Source organism: Phycodurus eques, chromosome 6 (genome assembly GCF_024500275.1).
Source record: "Phycodurus eques isolate BA_2022a chromosome 6, UOR_Pequ_1.1, whole genome shotgun sequence".
Taxonomy (NCBI): domain Eukaryota; kingdom Metazoa; phylum Chordata; class Actinopteri; order Syngnathiformes; family Syngnathidae; genus Phycodurus; species Phycodurus eques.
The window spans coordinates 23,946,407-23,969,684 of NC_084530.1; the positions used below are offsets into that span (position 1 = coordinate 23,946,407).

Sequence of the window (23,278 nt, forward strand, 5' to 3'; positions counted from 1 at the left end):
ACGTTCTTTTACGGTCAGACACTGGCAGTTGCTTTGACAGAATGTAAAAAAAACATGTTAGACCTTGATCAGAATGTGAGAAACCTGAGGAATCCTGACAGGCTTGGAGGGAACATACTGGCATCCGTGGAAGAACACAGGCCGAACTGTAGTGGGCCTTTCAGCCTCAAGGACTCAGAAGCTCCTTCTCACCATGGCCCATCACAGATACAGTGATAGACCGTGAGAAATGACTTGAATACGGAAAGAAAAAAGTGCCAAAATCGTTTTGGTTTAACAGGGCAACCGTGGGTGCCGGGAACATAGTGTAAACAAAGCATTAGGATGGTCCTGACATACAACATATTGAGGTGTAAGAATACATTGTTGTGCATCTTTTCATCCATTTCTTTGAACGATGCTATGTTACTATGAAAACAAGAAACAACAGAGTAAATGTGTCAAGGATGTGGTTAATAGTAAATAGTTTTTTTTATTAAAAATTTGTAAATTCTTGACACATGCAAATTTTTGGCCTCCAAACCAAACTTTCCCCACTTTATAACTCCCTAGCCTGGATTGAAAATGAAATTTCTAGATCATTTTGTAAAGATATTTTGTGATCTTCCTAACATTTGATATTACTTATTTAGAAATGTTTTTATTCTTTAAATGTATTCAATTAATTAAATATTTAATCTATTCATGATCTCGCAAACAAATTTGAATCAATCAATGTATTTTCCATTCTTTTATTTTATTGTATATATTTGCCACAACTCACAACTCTTGTGCTGAAATTGAACAATACCCTGGGAAATGGAAAATATTTTTTTCTGTATCAGCATACTGCAGTATGGGATATATTTGATTTTCAAGTGAGCATTATTGTTCGCTACTTTTCCTCATGTGGTGAGAGCACTATATAGGGAATAACCTATACATTTGTTATTGCCGTTTGCAGTGGTACAAACAAATAAAGTGTCAGTAAAAGTGAGCATCTTTCCTAAGACAGATTTTTTTACACTGGATCTCAATCGGGAGAGGTGTACTTAATGACGCGGCCGGTGAGTGGACTGACCTTGAGTTTGGCTTGCAGTTGTTTGACCTCTGCCTCTAGGGCCTGGCAGGAGCACTCAGTTGCGCGACGGGGGAAAGTGCTCTGCCTCCACTGCTCGAGCTCCATCTCCAGAACCTTCTTCTGCTGCTCCACACCCACCAACTCTGACGTCAGTTTCTACAGGGTGACCAGGAAACAAGAGTTGGTGGGTTAATGGCAATCTTCTTCTTATGCCAATCCAGAGGCACTGTCCCTGATGTCCATGCGATGTTGCAGAGAAGTGTCAAACAGGACAGCCCCACAACAGAGAGCCAATAGGAACTCCTGGCGAATCACATTCACCCCGGGGGCCTTGCCCCGAGGAGTTTATTAACCACCTAGGTGACCTCAACCCCAGAGATTAGCCTATCTTTGTTAACATTTATTATCGTATGTGATTGCCAAAATTAATGACTTAATACCGTTTCTGTAACATGATACATGTGCATATTTTCTTTGTGCATGTGTTATTTTGGCTAGTATGCAGTGCTGGCTAATAATTGATGAGCCTCGTGAACTACTGAATACAGTCATTCATGTAACATGGGTCCTTGAGTGCATACATGCTACATGCATGGCATCGGTACTTAATGATCCTATCCGTTTTCAGTGCTTGGCCACCAACTTGTAGAGTCTACATGCAGTAAAAAAATATATACTTTCGGGGGATTAATTATTCACAAATGTTTGCAATTCGTGGCAGGGGTCGGTCCCTATACCCCATAGATAACCAAGGTTTCATTTTACATCTTAATAAAGGTTTAATGAGTGAAACAGTTTGACCCTTGAACGTATTAATTCAATTACAATTACTTTTATGGGAAAAATATTATTCGAAATATTAAGTAACTTCCTTAAAAATGGATGCGAACTAAAATACTGTATGGGTGTAGACCTCTAGCTATTGCCTAGTGTTTAGGTTAAAAGTGCCAAACGATATTAGGTTGTTTACTGATGATAGTAAACATCAATGTGGAGGCTTTTAACAATAGTATTTTAGTAACATGAAAATGATGAATGCCTAATGGCACTAATAGGAGACTTGATACATGAAGATGTATGTCACACATAGACACACTTGAAACCGCAGATTCCCACAGGTTGGCTCTCTGCTCTGCATACACTGAGGTTATTGATAGCTGGCTGACACCTTATAAGAGAATCACTCTTGTTTTAGGTTTCCGGTGCTCAATTAAAGACACGTGTACCCCCCCATTCTCTCTCTCTTGCACGCACGTCTCTCTCTTGCACCGCGCGCACGCACACACACACACACACACACACACACACACACACACACACACGCACACACACACACGCACACACACAGACAGAGGTGGCTAAGTGATGGAAAGGGGTCGGCAGGGCTGTGGATGCGGTGGCAGTACTGCACGGATTAAGAGTGGCATTGATGACACTTCCTGTAACACAGGCTTTGATTTCAACCAGGCCATTTTCAGCCCCTTGGTGAGACGTGACACCGACATGGACCGATGACATACTGGCGGTCCATTAGGCTGGAAAAGACACGACATCTCCTGACTAACGTGGCTCAGAGTGACAGTCAATCATGTGCGGGATAAATAAGGGAGGGCAGGTTGCGGAAATAGCTACATGTCCAGGACTGGCGGTCAGTGCTTGAAGCCACACATGCCAGCAAAACATGAAGTTGTTAATTTTTGGGGCAGGAACAATAAAGAAACATTTTAAGCGAAACATTTGCATTCCTTTATAATGCAACCAACATCTAAATTCTACTAACACTAGGAAGCTTTTTTTCTGATCAGTCAGTGCACACTTTAATCCCACGATAATCCCACCACTTTACATGAAAGAGGAGGGTAAAACACTCCACGCTTAAAAAGATAAGGCAGGTAAAAACATGAGCAACATCACAAAACCGACTAAACGGGTTGCGGCGGCAGAGCAAAGTAATCCGAGTGAGCGAGCAAGCAAATGATCTTGTATTTGGATGATATGCATGACAGGAACATTTTGTCAAAAGGGGGGCTTTGCTTTTGTCACCCCCCCCCAACCTTCTTATTCCACTTAAATAATTCCAGTGAATTTTACAACTTCAATCTCACTTGGAAAATGTAGTTTTATAAAAGCTGTGAAGTTTTTCACACATTTAAAACAACAGCGCAAAATCTTTGCAATTTTCTTTTGGGGGTGTATACTGTTGTAGATGACCAGAATGTATCTCACTTGACATACTTACAAAGCAATTGTAGATTTTTGGTAGCGTTCTTGTTATGGATAACGTAAAATGTTGTCACCAGAGAATGTAACTAGTGTAAAACTAGGAAAAACGTCGTCAGAGAGGACAACAATAAATTCTAAACACATACACGAGCACGAGCAGAGGAGTTGAGAGACAAAAATTTGAAGCAGCACTGTCTTAATTCAAATCTCCAGTGTGGATTACCGGTAATTTCAGTTTCACCATAGAATACAACTACAAAAGAGTAAAAACTGTTAATAGACACTTTAATCTCTGCAAGCATTGCTTGAAACATGTCCTGTACTCTTAAGGAAACACAAGCAATATGACCAAGTATATTTTGTGTCCGTGGACACACGACAGCTGAGTGACTCGAAAAGGTAACACTAGCGTAACAACACATTGAGATATCATCAAATTAGTTAATCCCACCCCTAGTTGAGATCTCTAGTACTGTTTCAATCACACAACATTTAACCATGACCTGAATACAACTGAGAGCTGTGTTCTGCAAACTGAAATGTATTTATCCAGTTCAGTCCCTGATGGAATTATATTTGAAATCATTCAGATCATTTTAATGTAGACTCAATTTGGTGCTTTGGGGGAGTTGTTGCTACAATACTGTCAACATTTGCCCAGCCTTCCGCTGTGAGCATTTACACCATGAGCTTGATATTTTGAGTACAACACAAACAAGTTCCTGTGAAAGTGCCATAGTACTTCTCACATGATGCGCCCTGCAGAGGCTGTCTTAAACCAATTACACGTGACCAGCTGGAACGGACCCCAAATCCATCACCTCTTGGCCTTTCCGGGGGAGGGCAACAAGACCCGGCTCGGTCCACCTCGGTCGGCTCCAACTTTCTGTGGCAGAGTGGCATTAATACTGCAAGAGTAAAGAGGAAGCAAACAAGACAACAATTCCTTTCTGACTACACGTGTGTGTGTCTGTATGTGTAGTTCACTTCTGAGGTTGGACTTGGCAATCAGATGCCTCGGCGGGAGCACACAGGGGCCACATCCTAGGTAGCATCACTGTAAGGTCAGTACTACGACCCGTGCAAGAATCCACTGTACTGCAGGAGCACACAGTGAAAATGTAGAAATACAGACACCTAATCAGGTGGTTTCCGATGCCGGCAAGTCCCATGTTGGAATCCGCCAAAGACGTTTCTACAGCCTGTCTGTCTGGGTTTTAGTGTGCATGCTTTAGTGTGGATCTCTTTGAATGTGTTCATGTGAGAACAAGGTAACCCTGATATGAAAACGATTGCGTTATTTATGATCGACATTAAGTGTTGTGTTTCAGGGAGGCATATTATGGAAACTTGACTTTTTCTTTTCTTGTACAGGAATAGTTGTGTCTCAGAAGTGACAGCCCACCATCGAGTGTGAAATCAAACAACCAAGTAAATCTTTTTTTCTGCTTGTTCCCAAATGTTTCCGTGAGCGATCTGTTCTGAATTTCACCTGACCGTGATAGGGTGACCGATATACATACAGTAGAGCTAATTAGTCTACACATCCCTGTTCAAATGCCAGGGGGTTTTGTGACAAAAAAATTTCAACAAAAAGAAATCATTTCAAAACATTTTGCACCATCACGTTAACCTAACCTGTACAACACCAAAAAAACAAAAAAACAACAACAAAAAAACTTTTCGAGCGGGGAGGTACAAATAAACAACTGAAATAGGAGATTTCAGAAGTAGAAGATTTCCCCCCATGTGCTTATAATGTTTGGGGGGGGGACAATGTGGAAGTTTTTGGCCATAATTCTAAAAAGTATGTTGGCGCTCATCACCAAAAGAACTCCATACCAACAGTGAAGCATGGTGGTGGCACTGATTTCTTCAGCTGGAACTTTGGACTTAGACAATGTGGATAAATTATGAACAGTACGAAAGGGAAGTCCGTGTTAGCACAATGGCAACATGCAGAGTCACACAAGGTGCGATGCCGCAGCACCCCCAAGGCTTCGCTTGTCAGTGCAACTCACCAAGTACGAGGACGTGCTACTCGGCACTCTCAGCCCCGCAGTAAATAAACATATGACAGGCACAAAAGAGAAAAGGAACAAACTTCCACATCCTTTACAGCTGAGTTACCTGCGTGAGCTTCTTGCTACTTCCCAGTTTCTCGGTGAAGGAGTTGAGCTGTGCCGCGATCTTTTCGTTGGCGGTCCGCAGCTCTCGGGCTGAGAGCACGGCGTCTTTCCTGGCATGTCGCAGTACGTCTACGTGCCGCTGTAGGGACTTGACGCGGTGCTGCAGGGAGGAAGAGGAGGTGGAGAGGCCGTGACAGGCCTTTATTAGCAGCCACTTCTTCCTCTTCTCACCTCTCGTCCTGAGCTCGCGCTGTTTGTTGTCTAACAGGAGAGAACAAGACATGCTGCATTGACAAGCGCACAGAGGAACGCCACACAGATCACATACATTTGTAATTACTGCCACAAATAGTGGTTATTTACGAAACTGCAGATGAGGGATGCATCTATTATGGGGCAGGTGTCTACAGGGGCAGGACTTGATTTGTACAAAATTCAGTAAACCCTAGTTAGCCAAAAAAGCTTTTTGTCTCTATCTGTATTACTAGTTTATAAAGTAAATATAACACAAATAATGATCCAAAACTATGTATATTTTTTCAAAATGATCTTGCAACAACAGCCCTAAAACAAACAGCTTAAAGATGATTTGATTTGGGAAAAAATGCACCTGATGTGCACATGTACATGCATATGTGGCACACACTCTCAATTACCAAGGATAAACTTAGCGTCTCCCCAACATACTGTACATGTTAAGGCCAATTCATACCTTCCGCATCCGCATGGTGCGCGTTGGTCCTTGTGACGTAAATATCGTCATCCCACCTGAGCACGAGAGTCCGTGCGGACCCCTCTGTGGTCGATCGCGCGCAGTCCAATTTTTGTGACCGCGCAGACTGAACTCACATAAACCAGGCCGACCATCCATGAACAAAAGTATCAAAAGTATTGATAATGCTTCTCCTCGTCGATGTCTCTCATTTCTTGCGCCAGTGTGTATCTTTCACTTTCATAGGGTTCAGCATTTGCTTAAATGCTCATGTGTGGAACGCATATCGACGTGGGCCCTGAAATGTAGTATGAATGGAACCGTGTGTGCACAAAGTGGAAAATTTGAATTGGCCTTTGGTCTCTCAGTTGAGATGAACTACTTGAACGTACTTCCTTGACACTAATTACTAATCTAATTAACATAGGCCTCCACAGAAAAAAATTTGAATAGTGTATTGCGAATAAGCAGGGGATCATTGTAATAATAAACAATGTTTCCAGTATTTTACAATGTATGTCAAGTAAAAGTGGAGTTGAAGTTAAAAGTAAAGTTGTAGAGAAACGCAACAAAACGGCAGGAATTGACACTGGGTGGAACGAATCAGGCACACACAATACTGAGCGTTTTCATCACCTAATGCAAAATCATCTTTTATACTGTGCAGGGAACTCGTTTACAACACGTGGTAAGTCTTCACATTTTAATTCAACTCAGAGAGGGTTAACATGCTTCAGTAGGTGCTGCCATTTTGGTTACCAATGTTCCAATGAGCTTTGTATTTGGAGGAGAAGCCAAAATTAACCTGAGTTGTTACTGGTCGTTACAAAGAGTCTTCACCACGTGCATGTACCGTCCGTACACATGCACTTTCGGTGCATTTAAAAAAAAAATAAAAAAATAAAATCAAATCATCTGTAAGTAATTTATTTTTAAGGGTAATGTAAGACAGTGTTTTGGGATCATAGTTTGTGGTATAGTCAATATCAGCAATTTAAGAACATTTTTTGGGGGGGTCAGTTATTTACGACAGGGCTCGGTCCCTACTGGGGATTACAAAACTAAGATGTCGCCTCATTCAACAGCACGGCAAACAAAAACCACAATAATATAGATTGTGGTTTTGTATTTACATAAAACACCTCTAAAATGTAACTTTATCTCACCTGCAGCTCTTGTATTGGGCCTTAATAGATTGTGCTAGTGTATCGAATGCTGGTATAAACAGTGGGTGCACTTGAATCTTCAAATAATTTAAAGGGTCTTTTTTTTTCTCCTTTTTTTGGAGGGCAGTTTTGGTTAAGTGTAATCTGCAAACATTCGCTACCTTGATGGCCAAAATCAGGACGCTTCCCCCTCGAAGCCGCTGCTGCCAGCACTTGTGCGTCTCCATTTGGCTGACACCTGTCGAACTAAAAGCACAAGAGCAGTCAAGAGACAGTAATGAAAAGCAAGCACATAATCTAACACAAGCGGTTGACATGTTGCGCTTCCCGCAACGCAGCTCATAACGACACCGTGATCACAGGCCTCTCTCGGTTTAACACGACAAGACAAATCACCCGGCGCTTTAATAATTCACCTGAGCGCGCTTGCTCGACTTTCGGAGCCAACGTCGCTCAGTGATATTAGGCGTGACGGGAGCTTGCGGAGGCCGCCTTTGTTCAATCACTGTCTCTGAGTCCTGATGCGCTCCTACGGTATGACACGTCTCAGTGCAGTCATTTGCGCGAATGTGTGACATCTCCCGAGCGCAAGATCGTTTGTAGTGACATCAAAGAGGCAAGCTCTTCCAAAGCCCCCTTCCCCCTCCTCCTCCCCTCCACTACCTCACTAACTCCTCTCTGTTTGCTTCCTGTGACGGTCAGGTATGATTTCATCAGCAGCATGTTTGATCACACGAAGCCGTGCTTAGGCGACAGGAGATGAACTGTTAAAGACCAAAGCTCGTTGTAAAGGTGATGGGAGTCATAGTGCTAATCAGCTCGGGAGGAGCTGCAGGGCACAGTTAGTGAAGCTGGAACCAGGGGAACAAATTCCACTGCACGCTAACTTCTCAGCTCAACACTGCTGTACTCTGTACTGACGGGTTTCCATTGGAAAGCTAGCTGGTACAGGGTGTCCTTGGCTGACGACAGTCTCTTTTAATTTAACTTTTCTCCTCTTGATTTTATTTGTTCCCTGCCAATGGGATTGCAGATGTAAATTAGCTACAATGCTATAAACTGGCACAGAGCATCTCTACTCGAGTTTGTTTTGTGTAGTCCTGGTATCTTCAAATGGCCGACCTGTGCCTAATTTCGGGTCGCCTCTGCCTCTAAAAGCGCTAACATCAGTAAAATTTTGATGATCAAACCAGTGTTGTTGCTTTCGTTCGATGTCATTTTTTTAATTTTAAAAAGTAGCAAGTCACTCCTAAACCAGTCAAAAAAGAAGAAATCACAGATTTTATTTCCTACTACAAATGTGTCCTATTATTTTACTGATTTTCCAAAGACAAATATTATCTTGTAACCAAGCACATTTGATTACCCTCTAAGCGTTTGGTTTTTCAGAGTGGTCTTGAAAAACAAGCGAGAATTTTCCAAAGAGAAGTGGCGATGAGTGCAGGTGAAACGGCGTAAATAATTAGAGGCACTCAAAAAGTTATAGAATTCATGTTATTGATGAGATGTGCTTATTTGTCAGGTCTGAAAATAGTAACCAGTGCAGGTGAGGATTCAGGATTCAATGCAAACCCAACACTCAGACAAAAAAAAAAATAAAAAAATTCAGGAACACTAAAATGGTGAAAATACACTACAGCTCCATAATTCATTAATACATTGTTCTCAGACTTGGCATATGTTTCAGCAATTACCTTCGAGCCTGTGTAATGCGTTTAGAAACAATATGTGATTTCACTTTGCAGGGACTTTAAATACAGTGTCTGTTTTTGTGTGGACATGGCCAATCTGTTCAACCACTATTCCTCTCTACCTTTTACTCTCAGCTGCTCAGAAAAGACAACGAAAGTTCACTCTTTCCCCTCTTCAAATCGCTCCTTCACAGGAGTCTCTGTCAGAGGTATGGGCTTACCATGTTCGACTATGAGGATATTTGATGGACACGAGAGCACCGACTGGGCTTTATGGCCCAGAGAGAGACAGGAAACCTTTGCGAAGAAAGGATCACAGAAAATGGTTGGTTTAAAAATTTATAGCTTTGACATGGAGTTACCAATGCAACAAATCCTGCTAAGTTCAAGCAAAAAATATGCAGAGCTCAATAATTGACCCTTTCCTTCTTGCCCAAAACAATTAACGTGGGGAACAGGACTTAGGATAACAAGATTGTTAACAATGGATGATTGATTTCAGGTGTGTGGCTTTCCCCTAACATTTACATTACATGGTTGAAGTGATTTCTTTTTCCCTTCCCAGTTTGGCTACATCATGGCATTGTTAAAAAAAAAAAAATTATTATGTGGATAAAATAACCAGTTATACACTGCCATTGTGAGCTGAACTTGAACTCTGCAGATCAATGACTATAAACACCCACAGCACACATATCCCAACATCTCAAATCTAAAAAAACAAAAAAAAAACATTTAGTTACTGTACATTGACCTTACGTTGAAGTACACCCTGACAGAGTTGGTGCACCAGACCCCCCAAAGAAAATCTTACCTAGCCTAGATTAGCATATAGCTGTGGTAATTTTACATTCATATTAAAGCAAATCCCAAACTTTTCAAGACACGCACATACCTGTTGAATAATTTACATCAATATCTATCCCCAGCACTACACCTCCCTCCTAAAAAAACATATTAATCCCAGTGGAGCATATAGCTATGTAGATATTTAGTTGGTGCACTGCTATCACTGGCACCACAACCCCCCCGGAAAACAAGACAAATCTTAAACACAATTTAGTATATAGCTGTTTTTTTTAACGTTGTAGAACAGCCTTTTCCCAAACCTATCAAGCCACGCACCCCTTCAAGCCTCCCAAAAGAGTTGGCGCACCACTATCCCCGGCTGGCACCACAGCCTCACCCCCTCCCAAAAAACAGATACAAACCTACGGTAGTTTAGCGTATAGGTATGTTCATTTTAGGTTGTAGAAAAGCCCGATAGCACAAACCCCCCCCTCCCAAATTTATAATATTGCTATGTTGATTTTATATTGTCTAAAAGGATTTTTTAAAGCTATGCAGCCTCTTACAACTCCTAAACAGAGTTGGCGCACCACAAATCCTGGTAGCACAACCCCCCCCCCCCAAAATCTCCATAAACCATGTTTAGCGGAAAGCAACTTTGATTTTACATTGTTGAACAGCCCTTTCCAAACTTTAAAGACTCGCACCCCTTCATAATAATTATACCAGAGCGTCTTTCCACTTTTAATCTTGTGGACCACAGTAGCGTTAATTGGGGATATGTAGACCATTAAATGTGAAAACTGAGTTGATCTTACATATCTGAAACTGACAGCTGAAGTGATTTATGATAGGTGGTTTGCAGTGCTAAATGGGATATAATGCATCCATGTTAAACTCCAAAACAGTAGGGTAGGCTCACCTTTCTCTTGCATTGTCTCTGAGGTGTTGTGCCCAAGGGCGTGCTGTTGAGGCTGTCTGAGTATTCCTCAGTGTCGCTGCGAAAAAAGTTGAAGTATATTACAGTCTGAGAGTTGACTTTGAGCCTGTGTGTGTACCACCCTTGGACCAAAAATCCAATTTGCCTTTTATGGTTGATTTAGTTGACTTCAAGCAAAATATGTGCATTTCAAGCTCTCCCCCTACCTTTTAACAGAAAATCAATGCCCCATCCAATTTCTAAGCAGGAAGTGTAAATGTGGGTGTAAATTAAGTCGAAAAAGTGTGGCGTCTGCTGCCGACAGTGAATGCATCAACATGTATGAGAGCGGCTGTGGCCTTCATTAGCCCGCCAACGTGTGACAGACGTGTGCGAGAGGCACGGCTGAGCAGAGGCAAACCAAGTTGCGTCTGATGGACAGCAAGACTAAGGGCTCTCTCTGAGACACACAAACACACATGCAGGTTTATTGACAATGACCTTTGACGTGAAGGTAGAAGCCAGTGACATTTACGCCGGTGGGTTTATTAAGGTGGAGCATGGGGAAAGGCAGCGGCGGGAGAGACCACAGTAAGGGGATCTTACAGGAACATGACAAGGCTGCAAGCTAGTTAGGGTTAAAACTGGTCAGGAGGGAGTTCAGACGGACCAGCGTGGGCGCTCGTGTAGCGCCGGGCTGCCCGCAAGCCCCACCATTGCCAGTCTGTCAGAGGTTTGACATAATACCAAACAATATGTTTGCTCAAAAAGATGGCGGGACTCTGAAGAAGTAGACGAACACTCAATGCCACAATAATGAGCACAGCAAAGAGGAAACAGGACGTTAACTGATAAATAATGTTTTACTACAGTAATGGGCTGTTTTAAAAAATAAATAAATACAAAACAACTTGTTTTGGCCCCTTGTTTGTAACAAAACAGCAACGGATCTCAAAGTGGAGGTATTTGAAAGCGACTCGCTCACTTAAAACCTGGAAACGCTGTTTTGCCATTCAGCTGAGTTGAGTGGGTGGGTACCAACAAAGAAGTGGGCAGGTATTTGAATGTTCATTAGATAAACTACGTCAAACTGACGGCGATTTCAAATCCACCCATTTTGCAAGTCTTATGCCATTTATTGCCTTTTGTATTCAATTGACAAACCACTTAGATGTCCAACTTAAACCATGTCACAGACTCATTTTGACCTTTGTTATGCATAAAACTAGAAAATTTTGATTTGGATGGAAGAGGACTTTTAATATATATATATATATATATATATATATATATACACACACACACATTTTCAAATAGTATTTTAATGGGACGTGAGAATCTCTCTTCGAAGAGTTGAGCTCAACTTCCCATAGGAGACATGTCCTTCAGACGTTAAAACAGGCTGAAACTGAATCAACAGCGCCTCTGCTGTTTGAAGACAAGTAGTGCACTCCATTTTGGCTCAATTGCTTCAAGACAAAAATTTTATGTTTTTGATCCACTAACCAATTCTTATGCCCATCTCTATTCCATAACAAGCTGACTCTGACCGCTTCCTCCCACCTCTTATTCAGTCCGGACCTCAAACAACTAAATCGCTGATGTGGTCAAAATAGTCAGCTGCCTCCAGCTGTTTAAAACTTGATGGAATGAGAGTGGGAGAGCCAGAGGATGAAAACAAAGACATTTCAGCATCTTTTAACAGGCTTGACATCTTTGTCACGTTTTAGGGTAAACTTCTTTAGGCAGAAGTACGGCATTGCTCGACATATTGCTGGGGAAGGCCCCAGTGAGATGAGAAGAGCAGAAGGGCTTTACAGTAACACTAACAAATGAGTCTACAGGTGCCTTAAATAAGACAACATCTCAGTTTAGACGGCGTCTCTGCAAATCCACTCAGATCCTTCCTCGCAGGTAAAGCATCCATTAGACTGCTGCTTATTAGCCACATGGAGGGCATTAGGAAAGCCGGGGCATAGCTGCACCCAGTCCCCGCTAAACTGCCTCCAGTGCCGGGATGGACTACAGTCTGATGAATTAGTCGGTGAAGCGGCAGGGCCGAGCGAGGGCGAGCGTTCGGGGGGGTGGGGGGCAAGTATCAGCAATAGCTCAGAGTGTTTGAAATCAAATCATTCCGACCATCACTCAATAAACGGCTCAGTGGCTTTTTTGCATAAAACATACATGAAATAATTACTGTCGATGGGTCTTAATTTAGAGGGTGTTAAACAGCTTGTAGACATCTGGTACAGAGCCGAGTAGGGTCATTCAAAATTTATCCAACTAAATTAAGGCAAGTAGAGTAGCGTGTGTGTGTATGTGTGTTTGGTAGCAATATATATAGAGAGAGAGTGGCAAAGACACATTTGTGAATTGACACGACAAGAAACACGAGGCACAGGGCGAGGTTCGCTGTGTGTACGGTGGGTGGTTTAGTGCTTGCAGGGGGATCCTTAGAGCTGTCAAGGGTGGGTGGTAGGCAGGGGAGGTGTTAGTGAATATGCAAAGGACCAGTATATTAAATCAAACTGCCAAACTGTCAATTCCTGGGCCGCATTACTAGTGCATGAAAATGGCACCGCTGAAAGGTATCAAGGCATTGGCGGCCCCCTTATCCCTGGGCTTTTCTGGCAACGCTTCAACTTTGTACACAGAGACTTCTAATTTTGCATGCAAATTTCAGTCAATAAGCTCCAAGAGAGGCGTCCCAGGACACTTGACGGGCTCAGCGCTTTCCCCCCCTACCTCTCACTGTCTCTCTATCATTCCTGCTTGTATTCCTCGCTGGCTCCTGAATACCAACTAGACAGGAGGACGAAATTCAATCACCCATTTGCTGTTGCTTTGCATATGCACATTGTCCCCTCGATGCTCTGTGGCCCGCCAGCCCACTCTCAACACCTAAAAATAATGAGTTTGGAAGCAGCGAGTGTGCATGTGCGTGCGTGTGAATCATTACCTCGCTACGCTCATGTCCTCCCACTCGTCCTTCGAGGGACTGGGGCTGCGGCCCTGCCAGCTGATGGCTTGATTGGGGATGACGGTCGGGTGGCTGCGCTGGCGTAATGAACCCTTGAGCCTTATTGTTTTCAACTTAGTCTTGCTGCTAATGTTGCCAGAGGTCCCACTTGACCGCGCTGGTGCCGCCGCACGTTTCCTGTAGAAGTCCCTGGCCGCTCTGAGAATGCCAAATTCCTGCCTCAGCTTCAGGAGCCGACGATGGAGCTCAGTGGATTCTTTGTGAGAGGCGGCCAGCCGGGATCGGAGAGCCGCGATCTCGCCGCGATTCCGCGCCTCCTGGGCCGAGGCGAGGGCCCGTGCCTGCGCTTGGGCTGTCTGTAGGTGGACAGCTTCTTGGGTTTGCAGATGATCCAACGAGGCCTGGAGTCCACGGCAGCTGTGGGCCAGATCTTCATTGGCCTCAAGGAGCTGCTGTTTCTCTTCCCTCAGCAGCTCCGTCTCAACGTCCAGAGACATCATCCTCCGCTCCAGCTGCTCAATCTGAGGGAATCAAGGATTTGGAGCCTCGGTGGTATAAAAGAGTTTTGCACATCAGCCATTTTACTTGAAATGGTCAAAGTCCTTTAGATGATTTAATTGCGATAAAAAAAAAAACAACAGAGGCTGAGCCTCTGCCGTGCATGAGTCACGAGGGACTTAATTAAATCTCTTGAGATTTCAGATCAGTTAGCATCGAAAGGATTAACTCCACAAGCATGTTGTGCTTTTTATTTTGCATTTGCAAGCATTTTGTGATTCCACCACAGAAATGTACTGGTGATTGAAAAGAGGTAAAATCTGATGATGACCCTGTGGCCAAAGTGGTACATTCGTTTCCGTCTTGGCTGCTCTGTACAATATGGCTCAACCCGTCAAGAATCATAAAAGAAGAAGGTATGAAGTCACCTGTGCTTGTCTTAAGTGAAGACACTCACCTCCCTCCCGGTAGTCTCCCTCTGAAGCAGAGTAATTCTTACATTGTTTAACTATACAGCAGTGATCTTATACTTGTCTGAAAGTTTAGAATACTAAAAAGCTAAACTAAAATCCATAAAGCAATCCTCACTCTCCTTTTCACTATATGCTTCATGGCATTTAGGCTTCCTCTGGTGACTACATTTATTTTATATGACTTTTATTATTTATTATTATGCAGCTGTTAACTTGTTTTTGCACTGTTGTGTTCTTAAAATAGTGCCTATACAGTTATAATAAAGGTTTTAGTAGGTTTGCAGTTGGAGCTTAGAACATACAATTTCTATTTCTATGGGGGAAAAAAAATCACAATTCCAACAAATTCTCTCCAACTCTGTGGTGACACTGTAATGATGATTTGTAGCATGAATGTTGTCAAGTGTCAGAGTACTGCGTACTATAGTGTGATCCCTTGACAACATGCAATGGTTCCGTAGAAATTAGAAAAACTACTTTAAAAGGGGCTGTTTGAGTTTCTTTTTTCCTTTTTAAGAAACCTTACGCTGACCCGTTAGCTTGGGCTTCAGGAGCTTTGGTGAAACTATTTTGGAATATCCACCTCTGGAAAATAATCCCTTGTTTGCTAATAACTGGGTAAGGACTAGCAAACTGGGTAAGGACTAGCAAACAGAAGCAGAGTGAATGAACCTCAGGCACCTGAGAAGATTCAGAACGTTTCTGCTTGATAGGTTCGTTTATCACCTTTTCTTGATTTTTAATTGACTGTACATTCTAAAAAATAAAAATTCAAACCAATACATTTAGTGTTATAGTAACACTATAGTGCAAAAAAAGTCATGCAACTCGGGTTAATAAAAACTGCGCATGCTAAACATCTATTTGGAACACATTTGTTAGTACATCTTTTTCCACTACTAGCGTGAGCAGTCAAGTCTGTGCCTGTTTTGCATGTGCAAACCTTTAGTAAATCAGGCCCTAAATCTTTTTGTTAGATCTTTCGCGAATATAGTTTCATAGAACAGTGGATGCCGGCTGGGATTGTGCCTCTGGGCATTATTTTATTATTAATTTATTATTATTATTATTTTATTTTTATCCCTTTTACATTTGTGATTTGTTCTGCTCGCTGGTGAAGCATGGTACCTTTCAACTTAAATTAAAACAGCCACCTCCAGAAGGAGACAATGCAACAAAAGCAGACCGGAGGTGACAGGGTAGCATTTGAAAAGTATGGGACTTTAAAGTTGAGTTATTCTTTTTTTTTTTTTTTTTTTTAATGACAGACTAATTATACTTAATGCACTGCTTATTGAAAGAAAAACATATTTAGTTGACTTAAAGACATGATGAGGCACTGACCAAAAAGAAAAATCTTCAGATTCGGTGTGCACATTAAAATCATGCCTGACAGACTCCAGGCTAATTGTGCTTGGCTGTCTGTCTTTTTTTTTTTTTTATTATTGGTGACAAAGAACACTAAGTGATGGCTTAGCGTTGTACCTTCATAAACGAATGTTCCAATCGCTTTGAAGAAACAGAGGGCCTTTTCGGAGAACTGCTTTTGACCCGGCTCTCTTCTTCCACTTTGCAAAGTAGTGCTGCACAGGAGAACAAAGGTGCTTGTTGTGACATGGTGCGTCAAACCCAGGCGGCTCAATCAATAGGACGATAAAAAGGGGATACATTAAATTAATTAGCGCTGCTATTGGTCTAATTTCCTTAATATAGCACATTTGTAATTCACATTTTTTTCTCCCTCCTGCCATTCAAAATCGAAAGACGGTAGCATTTGCAGAGTCAGCCATAGTAATCTTCATCCTAAATAAAATTTTAACATTGGAGTGTTTATCTAACAGACCACAAAGAAATGGGGAAACAATTTTGAAAAAGCACACAACATGCAACCTTTCTCAAGGGATCGTAAACAAATGCGAGAAGTACTTCAATCTCTGATGAACACTATTCATGCAAGCCCGGGCCACGCTGCTTTGTAGTCCACTCGGTTTCCCCCAATGGACAGCTTAGTGTATATGAACAGACTAACACACGGCTATATATAGAAAAGATCACTATCAATACACTTCACAAATACACTACTCAAAATAAATAAAGACATAAATAAAGGGAACACACAATCATTACGACAAAATGTTAACCGCTCTCCCGGGACACCAACCTGTCCAGTGAGGAAGCCATAATGGGTGCGAGTCAACTGGACCTGCTGTTGTGCAAATGGGACTGATAAAACGTTTTGCAGGTGTCTTATCAGAGCACGCCCAGATGTTGTAAGGAGTGCATACAAGCACGTGGTTTTACACACTACTACTGAGTCACATTATTAGTTTTCTTGCAAAAATTTGCAGAGGATTTAAATGTTCGATTTTTTTTTTTTTAATAAACCAAGTGAAAACAACTTTGATAATGAATGCACATTTTTGAGCTGATGAGTGAGTATACAGGTCTAGTTTCACTACAGCGAGTATGACATATATCGTATAAAATAATATTATTGCTATCGTTGGCAAAATATTGCGATAATTTCGTACTGAAAATTGCTCCACAATAATGGCCAGGTGAGGCAATTAGCATGACATCCCTTATGCGTCTCTGAAGTATGCCCAGACCTTGTAGGGAGTGCATATGGGTGCGTGGAGGCCATACACACAACTGAGCTATATTATGAGCTGGAGCATTTTTCTGATTCAATTTTTCCACTTTAATTTTGAGGATTATTCGAAATCAAGTCCTCAGTGGGTTAATGATTTGGGTTTCCATTGATCGTTCTCATGGATTCACAACTTGAATATTTAATTCCTCAACATCCACAATGTGCGATGTTCATTTTTCAAAATAAACCAAGTGCAGATGCATGCAGGCCATAAACATGAATTGAAATGGATGGAATTCTTTGATCTAATGTTCCACTGTGATGATGGGTATTATTCCGAATCCAGTCCAGTGATTTGAGTTTCCATGGGTTGTCATCGTGGGGTGTGTGTGTGTTCCTTTTCAGAGCTACTACAAACAAAGCTTCCATGACAGTTCGTTTGGAGGACGAAACAAGCAAACAAGTTGATCCTCTTACGGTAAAATAATGACTACGCGACCAAAATAATTTGTTCAGACATGACCATTTCAGGTCAGTTATCTGGGCATGTCAAAGGCAAAAGAAGGGCAATGTAAAATCTGTTCTGCGGAGCCCCTGCTCCCTCGTGTTGCATCGATGCTTTGTCCTGGGAAGTTTGTTACTTCGAATTAGCCGGCTCTTTTGTCTTCCTGGCATGTCACATCCAATCAGGAGGAGAACCCGCTAGGAGAGGAGGGTGTTCGTTGGGTATACATAACCAGCACTGGGAGTAAATTATCCAGCTCCGAAGGACTGGGAGTTGTCACTTCAGCACCACCTTGAATAGAAGATGCAGTGGCTCCCTAGTCACCCGCTGTTGGAGGAGGTCCTAGCACGACGGCATACATTACTGTCCCCTCCCATGTCTGTTCATGAGCTATGGCACAAAGGCCCACTTCCTTTCATGTGCTGCCTTTCGTTAGACATAATCCTTGTGTGAACACCTCAACCCCGCAGCTCTTTGATCAGGTCACAGAGGTTTCAGGAGTGAATGTTGTAGTCACTCATAACTTATTTTCCAGTACTGTTGAGGTGAGCTCCTCACGACTCCTGACATGCGGGTTACAGTCAAACTGTTCATGATGGGGCCCACAGGTAATTAGATGAATAATTGAAAAAGTTATGACTCCAAACGTGCCAAACGTTATCATGTCAGAGGCAGTTGTCACTACAAGCATTAGTTAAGAAGCTTTTTGTTTTGGTCCTATTCCATTACACAGAGGTACACTGTTCCTCCGATATATCGCAGTTCATCGTTCGCACCCACGCTATATCGCCTTTTTCTAATAGGGTATTACAGAATACATACTATAATGTCCTCGTATGTGAGAGAGGAGAGGCACAGTTGCCGTTCTGCTGTTTATTGAACCCCGCGAGAACAGTAAAACAAACTCACGCAGGAGTTGCTGTTGGTCACAGCTCATGCAAAGCCCTGGTACACACCAAGACTTTTCCACTTTTAAATATTTTTTTTTATCTGCTATAGACCCCACACATGAAGATAAAACAAAATCGAGCGTTTAACAGTTTTAGTCGTCGTGGGTGTGGTGTGCACTGAAAATCTCAACAGAGCAGACCACACACAAAGATTCTATTGTACCGCTGATCTTGAAGTCTTGCGTGATCACACGTAATCCCACAAAACGAAGAGGAAGAAACACTTTCGGATAAACGCCGATGTTTCCCGGGTATTCCCGAAAGTTGCCAGAGCCGAGAGCCTTGTAAAATTGCGATTTTCTCAAAAAACAACTTGCTTTGGAATATAATTTTTGCTGTCTGAGTAACCAATTTTGTTTTACATACAAACGATAGCGGGTAAGACATTTTTGTTTTCATTTACAGTCGCTTCTGTGTTCGTCAGTCTTTGGTGCTTCTTTGATTGGCTACATTCTGTTCCACATCACCATTCTCAGCATCATGACTTGGGAGAAGTCGGTGTTCCACACACATGAAGAGTTTTGGTCGTAAATATTGAATATATTATATATATTAACATTCATGATTGTCGGCCCCGACCTGTTTCGGACCCTGTGATGCCAGGTGCCACCCCACCAGGCCCTGCCTCTCAAAGGCATATGCATGTATCACAGCTACTACAATAAGCACAGTATTTTCTATACATTAAATGCTTGTAATTTTCAAATACATAAATCAAATAAATTTACAAAGTTTTTAAAAAGTATGTTTTACTATGTTTTAGTGTGTTTTACTGAGTTTAAATGTGCTTATAGTGTGTGGGAGGGGTAATAAGCTTTAAGTGGCTTCTTTGGGGTCTCTTTTTTTTGTGTGTAATACTTTGGTATATCCTGGTGCTGAAGTGTGCAGCTGTACTACTTGACGTGAATAAGATAAACTAGGGGTAAGAACTACAGAATATGAAAAAAATAAATTTATGGTCGCTATATCGCAGATTCGTATCCCCCGTGATAAACCATACAGTTTGGAAACCAAACTTGATGCCTCAAAAGTCGCACACAAACTTGGAGGTCGAAGTGACATCCTAGTGAAGATGAATGTGAGTGTGAAAAGACAGGCAAGTCTACGCAGTCGGCGGTTAATGCTAGCACCAGCTGCTACACGCCATTTGGTGTTTTGGGAGTTTTGTATTGTTTTATTGTTGTCATTTGATTCATAGCAATTAAGCTGTTTTTACAATTATATGGAAAGTTAGAATATTGGATTCTTACTCAAAACATGGCCTGTATACTTTACAGTGGCCATTCTGGACTCTAGCAATGGATTTTGTTTTTGGGGAAAAAAAATCCTGAAATCCTAACAAATCATCCCCTTAGGGACTCCGCTGTTTAGAGACCATATATTTTGGAGTAATTCACTCACCATCTTGCTCTCTCATATTAAAACCATCCACTCTTAACATTAATAATAATGATACAGATGTAATAGTCATGCATCATATGACACAAAATGTAACTACACATCTCCAGCGAGTGATTATGTGTCAGAGAAAATGTAAAATTAGAATGTCCTTTCCAAGGAGCTCAATACTTTGAGTTCCCGCCTTGAGTGTCAATATCGCAAAGGACTCTCCAATTTAATTAGTACCATCCTTTTAATGAAATGCTAGAACCTCTACCACCAGACAACATCATTGGTGGTGAGGAAAATTAAAGTGATCCAGGACAGATTTGTTATTGAACTGCTTAATTAAAGCCATAGCATTTGCAGTGGTCACCAACTGACAAAAGGCTGCAGACTGAATTAAAAGCGATGTGCTTTTTAAACATCGGGAATGGTTCACGCTGACAAGATGAACAGTGCTTGATCTACCAATCAATTAGCGGTGGGGTTGATCAAGTCTTAATTGAGTTGTCCAATTAATTCCAACGAGAGTTGCCTCGGTAATTTGGCTCGCAAATTGGCACAGATGGGAGTCAAAAGTCCTGTCACGTTAAGGATGTCAACATTTTCACACAGGAACAGCCATGAGCAATATTAATATGGTATGCTGCAATAAATTACTATGTAGAGAATGAACAAATTCAACATTGTACAAGTGACCTGTATAAATATAATGAATAAAAATATACTGACAGCTTTTGTGACCCCGAGTGCCCCCACACCCCTTTTATTGTGGGCAGCCTAAGTGTGAGTGTAAGTGAATTGACAACTAAATTTCCCGTAGGTGTGACTGTGAGTGCGAATGGTTGTTTGTTTGTATGTGCCCTGTGATTGGCTGGCAACCAGTTCAGGGTGTACCCCGCCTCCTGCCCAATGATTGCTGTGATAGGCTCCAGCACTCCCACGACCCTTGTGAGGATAAAGCGGCTCAGAAAATGGATGGATGGATGGATGAACTTTTGATGGATAACAACTGCCAATAAGTCAAATACTCATATCGCCGCTCTAGTACAACAGACTAGAGCGGCTCCAAATACCGGAGACAAATTCCTTGTGTGTTTTGGACATACTTGGCAAATAAAGATGATTCTGATTCTGATAGGCTCCAGCACGCCCGCGACCCTAGTGAGGAGAAGCGAGAATATGTGTGTAAGTATATATATATGTATATATATGTGTGTATATATATATATATATATATATATACATATATACATATATATATATATATATACATACATATATATATATATATACATATATACATATATATATATATATATATACACATACATATATATATATATATATACATATATACATATATATATATATATATACACATACATATATACATATATACATATATATATATATATATATATATATACATACACATATACATATATATATATATATATATATACATACACATATATATATACATACACACACACACACATATATATATATATATGTATATATATATATATATATATATATATATATATACATACATATATATATATATACACACATATGTATGTATATATACACATATATACATCAGAATCATTTTTATTTGCCAAAATTATGAGCAAAACACACAAGGAATTTGTCTCCGGTAGTTGGAGCCGCTCTAGTACAACAGACAGTCAATTTACAGAACACTTTGGAGACATAAAGACATTGACAAAAAACAATTGTGCAAAAAGATGCAGAGTCCTCTAGCACTTAGAGCAGTTCGAATGACTAATATTGCAATAGTCCGGTGCAATGACCATTGTGCAAAGGGCGCTGAGACTTCAAGGAGTGTATGCGGTTTAAAGTGACGAGTAGTGCGATCATCTGGGACAATGTTGGTTGTGCAAATGTTACAGATACTCCTCAATCAGTGTGCAAATGGAGCAGATGCTACTCTGGCATGAGTGGCCAGTATATGCAAATAGTGCAGCATGGCGAGACAACTACAGTGAGTGCACGAGTAATACATAATTGGCCCCACAGAAATGTGACAACGAACTCAAGTCAAAAAATTGCCAGCTTATTGTAATGGAATTATAGGTTAGGTCTGTGATTGGCTGGCAACCAGTTCAGGGTGTACCCCGCCTCCTGCCCGATGACAGCTGGGATAGGCTCCAGCATGCCCGCGACCCTAGTGAGGAGAAGCGGCTCAGAAAATGGATGGATGGATGGATAGGTTAGGTGTTTAAGAAGTTGATCGCAAGAGGGAAGAAGCTGTTGGAATGTCTACTAGTTCTAGTTTGCATTGATCGGCAGCGCCTACCTGAGGGAAGGAGCTGGAAGAGCTGGTGACCGGGGTGCGGAGGGTCCGAGAGGATTTTGCACGCCCTTGTCTTAGTTCTGGCAGTGTGCAAGTCCTAAATGGTGGGTAGGGGGGGTACCGACAATCCTTTCAGCAGTTTTAATTGTCCGTTGCAGTCGGAGTTTGTCATTTTTTGTAGCAGCACCAAACCAGACTGTGATGGAAGAACACAGGACTGATTCGATGACCGCTGTGTAGAACTGTCTCAGCAGCTCCGGTGGCAGGCCGTGCTTTCTCAGAAGCCACAGGAAGTATATCCTCTGCTGCGCCTTTTTGAGGACGGAGTTGATGTTGGTCGCCCACTTCAGGTCCTGAGAGATTGTAATTCCCAGGAACTTGAAGGTCTCGACGGTTGACACAAGGCAGCTGGACAACGTGAGGGGCAGCTGTGGCGAAGGATGCCTCCTGAAGTCCACGATCATCTCTACAGTCTTGAGCGTGTTCAGCTCCAGGTTGTGTCGGCCGCACCACAGCTCCGGCCGCTCCGCTTCCTGTCGATATGCAGACTCGTCACCGTCAACCTTGGGGCGCCCCAGTGCTGATGCTGCATGTGGATGAGGTGGCCTCTCCCAGCCTGACCTGCTGTGTCCTGCCCGTCAGAAAGCTGTAAATCCACTGGCAGATGGCAGGTGAGACGCTGAGCTGGAGAAGCTTAGTTGAAAGGAGTTCAGGGATGATGGTGTTGAACGCTGAGCTGAAGTCCACGAACAGGAATCCTCGCGTAGGTCCCTGCACTGTCGAGGTGTTCTAGGATGAAGTGCAATCCCATGTTGACTGCATCATCCGCAGACCTGTTCGCTTGGTAGGCAAACTGCAGGGGGTCCAGCAGGGGACCTGTGACA

At 42.1% G+C, this 23,278-nt stretch overlaps 1 protein-coding gene across 1 annotated transcript in view; it reads right to left on the reverse strand.

The window, feature by feature from the left end:
* cntln (centlein, centrosomal protein) overlaps nt 1-23,278 on the reverse strand; it is a 122,934-nt gene that overhangs the window by 38,731 nt on the left and 60,925 nt on the right. The window contains exons 14-19 of the mRNA XM_061680679.1: nt 16,126-16,223; nt 13,649-14,190; nt 10,693-10,768; nt 7,452-7,536; nt 5,414-5,673; nt 1,061-1,216 (exon numbers count right to left, since the gene is read on the reverse strand). Of these exons, the coding sequence (XP_061536663.1) occupies nt 1,061-1,216; nt 5,414-5,673; nt 7,452-7,536; nt 10,693-10,768; nt 13,649-14,190; nt 16,126-16,223 (1,217 nt within the window). The remainder of the gene's footprint in view (nt 1-1,060; nt 1,217-5,413; nt 5,674-7,451; nt 7,537-10,692; nt 10,769-13,648; nt 14,191-16,125; nt 16,224-23,278) is intronic.